Source organism: Apis mellifera, linkage group LG7 (genome assembly GCF_003254395.2).
Source record: "Apis mellifera strain DH4 linkage group LG7, Amel_HAv3.1, whole genome shotgun sequence".
Lineage (NCBI taxonomy): Eukaryota > Metazoa > Arthropoda > Insecta > Hymenoptera > Apidae > Apis > Apis mellifera.
In genome coordinates, this window is record NC_037644.1 from 3210695 (window position 1) to 3222816 (window position 12122).

Consider the following 12122-nt stretch of genomic DNA (forward strand, 5'->3'; position numbering starts at 1 on the left):
GAGATTGAGACAGACAGAAAGATTAAAAGAGAACGAGAAAGACGGAGAGACTGGTAGAGCGAACGAACGAACGAATGTACGAACGATAGTGAACGAGAGAAAGAAAGAACATATACGCGAGAAAGAGAGAGCGAGCGAACGAGCGAGCGAGCGAGAGAGAGAAAGCGAGATTGAGACAGACAGAACGATTAAAAGAGAACGAGAAAGACGGAGAGACTGGTAGAGCGAACAAACGAACGAATGTACGAACGATAGAGAGAAAGAAAGAACATATACGCGAGAAAGAGAGGGAGCGAGTGAGTGAGACGAGGAAGTTGGAAGAGCCGTTGTGCATCGTGGCCGTTCTGGCTTGTTCGGTTACAGCGTAGTCGCGGCTTCGGTTTCATCACATTCGCCGAGCCCGGTAGCGTGGACAAGGTGCTGAAGTGTCCAATCCATACGTTGGACGGGAAGAAGATCGACCCGAAGCACGCGACGCCAAAGAATCGCGCGAAACAGGCTAATCGGACGAAGAAGATCTTCGTTGGTGGTGTGAGCCAGGACACGAGCAGCGACGAAGTGAAGGCCTACTTCAACCAATTCGGCAAGGTGGAGGAGACGGTGATGCTGATGGATCAACAGACGAAACGGCACCGCGGCTTCGGATTCGTCACGTTCGAGAACGAGGACGTGGTCGACCGCGTGTGCGAGATCCATTTCCACACAATCAAGAACAAGAAGGTCGAGTGCAAGAAGGCACAGCCGAAGGAGGCAGTCCAGCCGGGCGCGTTGACCCTCGGCAAGAGGGTGGTGTTGGGGGCGCTTGGGGTCAGGCTGGCGCCACAGCCCCCCCTACCGGTCGCCGCGGCCTCGCAGATCGTCGCGGCACAGGCCCAGGCCCAGGTGCAAGCGGCCGCGGCCGCGGCCGCGGCCGCCCAGGTCCAGAACGCCGTGGCCGGATACGGGAAACTGTTCGCCAGCAGTTACCCGGCCCTCTCCGCGTACCGTTACGCACCCTACCCGATCCCGGCGGCGGCGGTCGCCGCGGCCGCGGCCGCGGCAGCCCCGGCCCCCGCTCCGGCCCCGCCCGCGGCCGCCGCCGCCGCAGCCGCCGCGGCGGCAGCCACCCCCGCGGCAGCGGCCGCGGCCGCCGCGGCGCCCGCCAACCCCTACCAAGGCTACTCGCTCACCAACGTCGACATGTCCAGCTTCCAGGGCGTCGACTGGGGCTCCATGTACGGAATGGGCATGTACGTTTAAACGTACGTTCTTTTTTTTCTTTTTTTTTTTTTTTCGGCGGTCGGCTTTTCTTACCTCTGAGACTCTATATATATATATGTATAATATATATATATATATATTATACACGCGACTTCGACAGCAATGATGTGTATTATATTGTGCGACTATCTCGATCTTAGCGCCGACCAAGTGTCCGCTGTCTCTTCCTCGTTCATCTCATCTCGATGGACGAGTTTCTCGGTTCCCTTCTCCCTTCCTCCCCTCCCCTCCCTCCCATCTGCTTCGCGACTTCGTCTTCCTGTGCGTAAATTGTGTAAACGGGGCGGACGTCTTGATAGATGATCACGATGCGCACGATTTTTTTTTTTTGTGTTTTCTTCTTTTTCTTTTTTTTTTTTTTCCTTTTCGTTTTTTCCACCGTCCTTCCCCGCCGTACCACGCTTCCCCCACCCGATACCCCTTGTTCTCGCTTATCTCGCTTTAGACGCGAGCGGACGACGTCTAATTTGTCCGAGGATGCGTGTTCGTTGGTTGTTCGAAGAAGGATGAGACGTCGAAAGCGGTGGGGTGCGAAGGAAAAGGAGAAGAGAGCGGTCACACGCAGTTTGAGAGGAGGGAGTGTCGGAAGCGTGTCAGAGTCTGAAACAGCAGGGCCAACGAGGGGAGAAGGTTCTCTCTTCGTTGCCCTGAATTTCGAAGTCATTCTTCTTACGTTTTTTGCCACTTGTCATTATATCGCTTTTCGTCGATTAATTTATTAGCCTGAGTGCGAGAATAAAGTTAGGAGAATATTATATACATATGCATGTGTGTGTGCATGTGTGAAAGAGAGAAAGTCGCGCGTAATGATGATCGCATAGCATATTTTTATTGCGATGTAACACGATTGATTCGTTTACGAATTTTCTTTCCTTTTTTTTTTTTCGTTTCTTTCTTACTTTTATTTCTTCGTATATATATATATATATATATGTGTCTATATATATATATATATTTTTTTTATTTCGTCCATTTCTATCGTTTCACGCGCTTCGCGTTTTTCACCGCATTCGGTTCCTAGTTAGATTAGCACACCCAACCTCCACCAACACGATAAGCGCGGCATATTCGTTCGACCGCGCCCACCCCGTACAGTAATTAATTACTTAATTAATTAAGCGATATCGACGGTCGATTCGTGACCGTCGTCTCACTCTCAAGGATCTCGACCATGAAGCAATAAAACAGGGGAGGATAGAATGAGAAACAGAGATGAGATATAGAGGGCAAAGAAATTGGATGTATTACGCCATGAACGACCTCGAAAATCGATTAAACGAGGATCCGTTCGCTCTTGCTTTTTTCCTTTTTCTAACGAAAATTTCTTTCCAAAATCATCCTATAAATATATATATATATATATTTATATATATATATATCTCTCTCATTCTTCGACTTCCATTAAGCCATTCTTGGCAAACTCCCAAAAAGACGCAAGCACGCGGGAACGTAACGCGATTCGCGGCACACGTATATACACAACCACACCCCTTCCACTCCTCCTAGAACGAGAGGCAGTTCTCCTGTTTGTCTCGCGACATACTCCTCCTCCGCCTCGGTCAACAAAGTGCCAAAAAAACGAAGTTTGTTCGTCTCTCTATTTTCTTTCTCTCTCTCTTTCTCCTTCCTCTTCTCTCTCTCTTTCTCCTACCTCTTCTCATATCTCCTCGACTTTAAATTTTTTTTCCTTCTCCTTCCTTTTCCACCTTGTGTATTCCCGCGTATTGATGCGTTCTCGCGCGCTTTCGTTCGAAGCAAACGGCTGTTCGTGTCGCGGTCACACACAGTCGCAAACAGTCGCACGGTCAACCAACCACGCGTACTCATACTAGTAGGGAGAAGCAGATATAACGGCGTGCAAGCATATATCGACACAGATATAATAACCACGTAACAGACGTAGACGGGACGCGTCTAAATAAGAATAGCGCATAGGTATACATATATTTTTCTTCGAGTAACGGAAGACAATATTTCTCCAATTGCGCGCGAATAAACACGAGCAAAACACGACATCGCGACGTAGAAAGAGAGAAAGAGAGAGAAAGAGAGAGAGCGTGTATGCGCGCGTGTGTGTGAGAGAGAGAATGAGAATGAGAATAAGAGTGAGAAAAAGAGAGAGAGAGAGACAAATACATTTCTAAGGGATACTCGTTTCTAGGTTATATTAGAGGTCGCGAGTAATAACGCGGCAAAATGCGGTAAACAGGAACCCAAGATTGAGATTAGCTCAGCGTGTTATATTAAGCGATTTTTAGTTCGTAAGTTTGAAACAGATTTAAGATAGACTTTTAAGGCGTTCGTATAATAAAAACGAATCGATACTTAATTTATACGTATCCGTGGGCATCGTGTTCTCCGAGTTTCTCAGAGATGCCGGGATATCGATCGAGACCGATCTGCCTCCGAGATTATTCCATCTTCCGCCTCTTTCGATCGATTCGCGTGCTTCCAACATTTTGTCAGGGATGTAACAAATATCTTCGCTCTCCTCTCCAATGTCTCTCGTGGACACTTTTTCCTACTTCTTTCCTATATCACCTCCGTATATTATCAGAATTCTTTCGATCTCTTCTTTTTCTCCCAATGAGGGAAGTAACATTGGCTGGATCTCGAAAGACGCGGGAACGCAAAGAATCGATCGCGATAGGCGTGAAAAAAATTTCAGATCTAAAAAAGGTGCAAATCGACGATTGTTTTATTCATTTATAAAACGTACGATCGAGCGGAAGATCGACGGTCTCGTGCGTGCGATTCGATACAATAAAGAAGGAAGAGGAGGGGGGGGGGAGAGCGGTCATTGACGAGAGGAACACGGTGCCCCGAAACAAATGTGAGAAACGTCGAGCAATAAGCGATTTAACTGAAACTTTAAGCTGTGTACTGTTTAAGTTTAAGGAGATACGGTAAGCGCGATTATGCGAGAAAAGAGTTAAAAAGGAAAAAAAAAAGACAAAAAAAAAAAAGAGAAAAAGAAAACGAGAAAAAGAGACGATAATCTGTACGCGTAAAGAAAATAATTAAGGGGAAGAGAATTCCGCTCCGAAATGGGGATATAGAGAGCAAGAACCGGTTGTGTAGAAAGGAAAGCGTGAAAAAATTGGAGCGGAAGAAATTCGAGGTGTTTATCCTCTTGCAAACGACAAGTAATATTCTTTAGTGATATAACTTTAAACATATACTTAATAATACTGTACCGTAATAATTAATGACGACGACAAAGCTCGCGAGTGATATTTATGACTTATAAGAAGGTACTTAGATGATTAAGGAGAAGAAAAAAAAAAAAAAGAAAAAGAAATTTGAGAGAGCGAGAGAGAAAGAGCGAAAGAGCGAAAGAGAGAAAAAGAGAGAAAGAGGATGCAAAAGAGCAAAAGCGAGTGTGTGCAAAAGAGAGTGTGAGAAAAACGAAGCACGCCTTAAAAGAGATAAATCGCGAAGTAAGCACGCGCACGCATGCGCGCGCGCATGCGCGCGCATATACTCTAGCGAAACCAAGCAAGAGGCAATGATTTGATTAAAAACCACGGTGCAACCGAATTCTATTTTCCACGGTCTGCGTATTACGGGACGGTACGCAGTATCAAGATAGAAACATGGGTGCGTACTTAATGCTAACCTCGAAGACAACCCGATATCGGTGTACCCTGTGTAACCCGCAGCTTCCACTTTTTCTTTTCCTCTTCTTTTTCCACCTTCTTTCTCTCTTCTATCCTCCATTTCCCTTTGCGGTTGATCATATATTGCAACAACATCGGTCCATCATTTCCTTCTTTCTTCACACACAGTTTCTCTTTCACATCCAATTCTTCTTCGTCTTTCGCTTTTCCTTTTTTTCTTTTTTTTTTTTTTTTCACTCCCCTCCACCTCTCAGTAAAGTCTCAGATCAAAACATTCTGAAAATATCTATCCATTTTTATTTCTTTTTTTTTCCCCTCGTGTAATTTTTTTTTCTTCTTCTTATTTTCTTTTCCTTTCCTTTCATTTGAAATATGTCGCAAAAATATGTCGATAGAAAGGAAGGTAGGATTCCGTTCTCGCGCGATCCCGTGTGAAAAATATGGATCGTTTTGCACGAGAACGCGACGACATTGAATCTCTTCCACTATTCTACTCTATCGATACGAGACCACGACCTTTTTTTTTTTTTTTTTTTAGTTCTTACTCTACGAACGTATCCTTATTTTTCCTGAATCTTTCCTCAATTCTCTATCTCCCCTCTCCTCCCTACCCTTTTCATCTGCCGGTGATTATGTATTTTATATACGCTACACGCACACGCTCATACATAAACACACGTACACACGTAAAAAGTACTTATTGCGAATGTCGAGAGTAATTCTTAGCGTAGTTAGTATTTTAATGATCGCTAACCATCCATTAGTTGCGAATGATCAGTAGGTGAGAAGCATGCTGGTTGAAATTTATCTTTAGAATCCGGAATCCCGTTGTTCCTTCACCGCCCTCGTCGTTTCATTGTACATGTTTTTAAGAATAATATTTCTCGCTGCTCTGCCTTCTTGCAGACGATTAAATCGCGACCGTGTCTCATCGAAATCAATATTCGATCGGACATTTCTTTATCCCCATTTTCTTTTCCTTTTTTTTTACCGTTCGTTCTTTTTGAATTTCTTTCAACTCTTTTTTTTTTTTCTATTGCATTTTTTGCGCGCGCGCGCGCAGTATATTTGTTTCATTCTGCTTTTTTTTTTTTCTCCCCCAAAATGTAATATTATCGATTTAAATGTATATTTGCGTAGAGATACAACGATTGAATGTTTATAATTATTGCTGGTACATTTTACATTTGTCCTTATATTTCCTTTTTTAATCCAGTTGTTTCTTTTTTTTTTTTTTTTTCTCTTTTATTTTTTGTTCCGTTCCACCATGGCTGATCTCTACGATCGAATTCACGAGAGAGATTAATAATTTATTTTCGGTCGACAGAGCAGCATTTTAAATGGATTGAAAGATGAATTTTTCAGAGGATCGGTTGATTTTAATTTAACGCGAAATTTAATCGCGAATTTTTTCTCTTTTTTTTTTTTAACGAAACTCATTGTTGACAAACATATCGGTGTCCTTTTCTTTCGAAACGACCGTTCCTCGAAAAATAAAAGATAAAGCCTCGTACTGCCACGGTTCTGGTCACGGAACAAACGGTTTTTGCCACTTTTTTTTCTACTTAAAGCGACGAATGGAGCGATAATTGAAAGATAGAACGAAAAGAGACGAAGACATGTTCCTTTTCCAAGTTCACCTTCATCCGTTTACATACATATCCTTCCCTTTTAAAAAGGAAAATTATATATTCCGCATTATCCTTATTATTATTATTATTATTATTCTTATTATTATTATTAATTATTATTATTACTATTATTATTACTATTATTATTATTATTATTATTATTATTGATTATTATCATTAACTACTTATTACGAATATTAATATTGTCATCATCATTGTTATTATTATTACCGCCATTATCGCTATTTCATCATTGTTATCATTATTTTTTACCCACCGGCATCGTCATCCCTGCAAGTACGATTTGCGATCACTATGTTGCTATATTGCGTATCATCGTATTATTAATCGTCATTCAACCTATACTCTCTGCGAACTTACAGTGTAAACGTAATTACCAATGAATCGTTCGTTCGCAGGGATTTTTATTCATTTCCAACGCAATTGGAATGGGATTTAAGAGGAACTGAAAATTCATTGGTAATCGCTTGAGAAATCTCATTGCCGATCTTCGTCTCCTTTCTTTTTCCCCCTCTCCTCAGTTTTATTTTTCAACTCCCGTTTTCGTCTTATTATTATTATTATTATTATTATTATTATCCTTGAAATAAAGATCGTCTTTCTTTTAACAACACAATGCGAACTGAAACAGCATCGGCATATTTGTTCATTATTTAACGCGATTATTCGCTACTTTTGACAAAAAGTTTTCGCTCGAACAAAGTGAAGCGAAAGAAATTCTTTGAAAATATCGAGTTTTTAAAAAAAGTAGTATTTAATATGAAATATAAAATTCGCGGAAAATGTTAAATCGATATGAATATCAAGCAGATACGAAGAAAATAAGTTAAATAACTTTTATGTTTAATTATGAAAGAGCAAAATAACACTTGTACATAAAATAATTACACGTGAAAAAATGAAAATTTCACAAAATATTAGATTATTATAAATATTTAAAAAAAAGATGTTTATTTCTTTATGAGACAACAAATGTTTCTTTCTTTTTTTTTTAAGAGGATATCTGTTAAATTATTTATTTCCAATTATTGTTTTATTTTATTTTTTTCCTTCCTTTCGTATTTACTTCATATCACATTGATTTAACAACGTGTTTTACATGTATACATATATTAAATATTTTAAAGTATTTTCAACGAATTTCGTATTTCGGATGAGAACTTTTTGCTAGAAATAGTAACAGCAACGAGACTGCAACTAGCAACTATCTACATATGATCAAGATATACATACATACATTACATACATATTATTTCGTAGCACAATAGAATTTCTATAATAATTCGACATGGTAGACAATGCTTGATTATTCAATCGTCGTATCTTTAATATGATAGAACGAGAAAAGTAACACGAAAGAAAAAAAACCATCATGGTTTTAATAACACATGATTTATTATTAATAAAAAAATAAAAATATATATATATAAATATATAAATATTATAATGTATAGTATATGACAAATTAATATAAATATATCCTATAGGAAGTAGAAGCCATGATGATTATCGAATAATATTCGAATAAGAACACGGTTAAGATGTAATGTAAACCGAATATTTGGAAAAAATTATCGTGTAGAATAAATAATCATTTTTGTAATCGATACTATTGTTCAGACACGTTACTTCTATTAAAAAAAATGTAACAATCGATGATATGCCGATGCTTGTTCAAAGCCAAAGCTGTGTTAGACGGACGACGATCTTTTTAACACTTTGTTATTGTCATCATTATTTTATTTTTTTGGTTTTTCGTTTGATTTTGATTGTGCCATAAAAGTAATCGCGGAACCGACCGTTCAATGAGACTCGAGCGTTTCCCCGCAGTGATAAAAGGACGAGACGCAAAATACATATATACATATATATATATACATACACGATATATATATTTACACGTGCGAATATATAATAGATATCGACGAAACCGTGAAGGTAACCGAGACACGGCACGATACAGCAAGAGTACGCAGGGCGGCGAACGCGAAGAACGCCAAGAGAACGACGGATTAATTAGTTTAGTTTTTTTCGATGCCTAGATGAGTTGCCAATAAAGTAGTTCGTTTCAAACTTGTAGCTAACCTGTATTGTGTGTACGATAATAACCCTTTTCCTCCTTCGTTGTTTCCTCTCCCTCCCCCCTTTTTTCTATTTATTTTTTTTTTTTTTTCCTCTCTCTCCACAATAGAGAAATACCTTTTTTTCGAATTTCGTAATTCTGTATTATTATTAATCGCGGCTAATTATACATCGTTCTATCTCATTTCATGCCATGAAAGATGGGGAGACACGTGCGAGAAATAAAAAAAATTCTCTGGAGAAAAATCGATCGATTTTTTTACTCGCACATGTATTCGCATCCCGAGTAACATCCTTGTTATTATTATTTTTTTCTTTCTTTTGTTTTGAGAGCTGTATAATTTTTTTTTTTTTTTTTTTTAACTTACTCACTCACGTATGTATTATTGTTTATGTATTCTCTCTCTCTGTATAATTGAATCTCAAGTTTTTAGAGTATTATCTATCAGAGTATTTAATTTTGATTATTTTTTTTTCTTTTTCTTTTTTTTTTTTTTTTTTTCGTATTTTGTATCGTTTTCTCTTCTTCTTCGTAGACGATTTATTTTTATTATATGTATATATATATTTATTTATTTATTTATTTATTTATTTATTTTATTTTACTTTTTTTTTTTTTTTTTATTGAATTCCCCATTCGGTCGGTAGCGTCGAAGGTTGGCGCAATCATCGGTGCCGGAGGCACAGTACCGCGGGCGCATCGCTAATTGGCTAATTAATATTAAGCCGTAATTAGCCTCGTTAACCCCGGTAGGCACTCGTTTCACGCTGCTCTCTGGTTGGCCGGAACACGAGCGTTGCGTGCCTTTTACTCGTTACCGCAGTTCTTCCTAGCTTCCTACCTTGTGATACGCGTATCGAGGCCTTCCCTCTAGCTAACGCTATTTCTCGACCAGTTCGCAATTCGCCAACGGTTGGAGCCTCGCTCGTGTCTCAAATTCGATCGATGCTCGTCATCAAAAATGATGAGTTAATGGAAAAGGGAAGGGAGCAATGAAACGATCGCGACAATTTTTCTGACACGATCGATATAAGCAAAACAGTTCATTTCTATCGAACGATTTCGTTCGACGATCGTCTTTGAAATTTTTCGTCTTCGAAACGGGTAAAGAGAAAACGTTCCCGTCGTGCCGGAGAGCTGCGTGCGCATCCTCCTCCGTGCGCGTGCGTTTGCGCGTGCGCATCACACGTTACGCGCGTAGACGATAGAAACTTTTAACCGTTACTTTCCTTTTTCTGTCGCTCTATGTTGCTTCTTAAGCGGTTCAAGATAGCCAGCGGATGTGTTGTAGCGCATGCATACTTAGTTAGACCATTCCTGGCGCACTCTAACCAGCCAAGTAAGAGTAAGAGTTTAATAAATTCGATATTAAACACAGTTTTAATTTTTTTTTTTTTTTTTTTTTTTTTTTTCTCTTTCTTCTCTCGTCAAGTATATCCAGCGGGCCCATCTTGCTCCAGACGATCCCTCGCGCGATATCCTTGCGCGACAACGGGATTTCCTCTCTCGTTTCCTTTCCCCTTTCCCGGTGATTTCTCATCTTGCAAAGGCAGAGGCCCGCCGACGGCTTTTTCCTTTTCTTCCCTCCCCCTTCTTTAACCCTTTGCACTTGATGAGAGGGATCTCGATCGGGAATCTTCCCAAACTGCGTTTACCTTTGACCAAGAGTATCCAAAGGACGAGCTTGTTAATTTTTTCCTCTCGATAAATCGGAGAAAGTTGGGCCGTGCGCAAAGGGTTAAACTCGCGAGCAAGTTGGTTTCGTTTCGGCGCCGATTTCGGATAAATGTTACCGTCTTCCATCCTGTCCCTTTCGATTCGTATGCCCGAGTAAACGAAAGATATCTCTTTGTTTCAAATTCGTGGTGAAAATCAATAATCCTCGGTTTATCATGAGAAAAAAAAAAGAAAAAAGAATATTGATAACGGTTTTAAAAAAAATGGATCGACGTTCGCTCGAGCATACGGAAGCAACCGAGCACGGAGAAAGGATCTTACCGATTTTTCGATCGAAAAAAATCTAAAACCGGAATTAAACCGCGTGAAATGTAATACGCGTGAAATATAAAATATATCTTGCCTTCGAATCGACCTTAGATTAAAAAAAAAAAAAAAAAAGAAAAGAAAAGAAAAGAAAAGAAAAAAAAGAATTCGACGATCCTTTTTTTCGAAAGTGGGATCGATGTGTACATATCGTCGTCGTCGATATATATATATATATATATTAGTTTAACGCGAACCTTAGAAACGTAGTAGTTCGTTTTATACCTATACGTCGCGCTGTGATTTCTCACGTGTGATAACTCGCCCCGAAAGGGGGGGCGAAGAAAGAGAGAGGGAGAGAGAGAGTGCGTGTGTGTATGCGCGCGTGCGTGCGTGTGTGTGTGTTTCGAGCAGCAGAAAGCCAAAGTAACGCGAATTTTTTCCCCTCGTCATAACGTAACGGACCAATTCGGTAGACATTTGTGCGTTTTCCTCGGGCGTCTGGATGCTCGTTTTCGATTCTTCAGCTGCGTCGGGCACAGATTAAATACATATCGACTCGCGCAACATATCATTGACCGTGATTTGGGCCGGGGCCGTGCGAGTTTCCAGGAAAATTATTATATATAATATTATATATAAATATATATATAATATAATATATAATATATTATTATATATATATATAATATATATAATATAATATATTATTATTATATTATATATTATATATTATATATAATATAATATAATATTAATATTATATATAATTATTATATATAAATATTTGGGTATCGAATGGGATCGATGGAAGAATTGAAATTTTCGAATTATTAATTTCAATTGATTTCTGTTATATACAAATATTCATCATACCAATTTTAAAATCGATTTTAAAATCATTTAAAGATGGAATAATTTCTTATACCTTTTTCATTAAAGGAAAAAAAAAGAAACTCGTTTGAATTTAATTTAAATAATTTAAAAATAAGTTTTGACAGAGTCACAAAAATTAAAATTGATTTAACAATTATAAATAATTGATCTTCGGAACAAAAGGTAAGTTTTTAAGAATAATCCCTTGAAACACAAAAATCCATCAAATTCGAATTTTCATCGATACCATTCGTTGCGTATGACGAAAATTTTTTTCCAAAATACTCGCATGAGTTTCGTCGCGAGTGTCGATTCTCGATCGTCAAACGTCAACGACGATTGTTAATCCCGGAATCTCAGTGCTCTAATGATTTCTAATGAACGCATTGAAAGAAAGAAAAAAAAAAGAAAATGAGACAACAGAGAAGACAAAAAAAGGAGAAAACGAAGAAAAGAAAATTTCGGGCGCGAATTTCGGCGCAACAGATTGCACTTTCTCCGTGCAATCGGCACTATCCTTTCCTCCTCGTTTAGCCCGATGATTTCATCGATTTCAACAGAGAGACCCGAGTGCCTTAATCCGATCTCTATCTGAAAACCCTCTTCCCTCCTTTACCTTATTAATTACTCCTCTCTTCCCCCCCTCCT

General features: G+C 39.3%; 1 protein-coding gene across 1 annotated transcript in view; it reads left to right on the top strand.

Annotated features, from left to right (window-relative positions):
- Positions 1-5113, top strand: part of LOC100578236 (RNA-binding protein Musashi homolog 2) — a 126093-nt gene extending 120980 nt beyond the window's left edge. The window contains exon 5 of the mRNA XM_026441767.1: positions 364-5113. Within this exon, the coding sequence (XP_026297552.1) occupies positions 364-1239 (876 nt within the window). The 3' untranslated portion in view covers positions 1240-5113. The remainder of the gene's footprint in view (positions 1-363) is intronic.
- The last annotated feature ends 7009 nt before the right edge of the window (positions 5114-12122 follow it).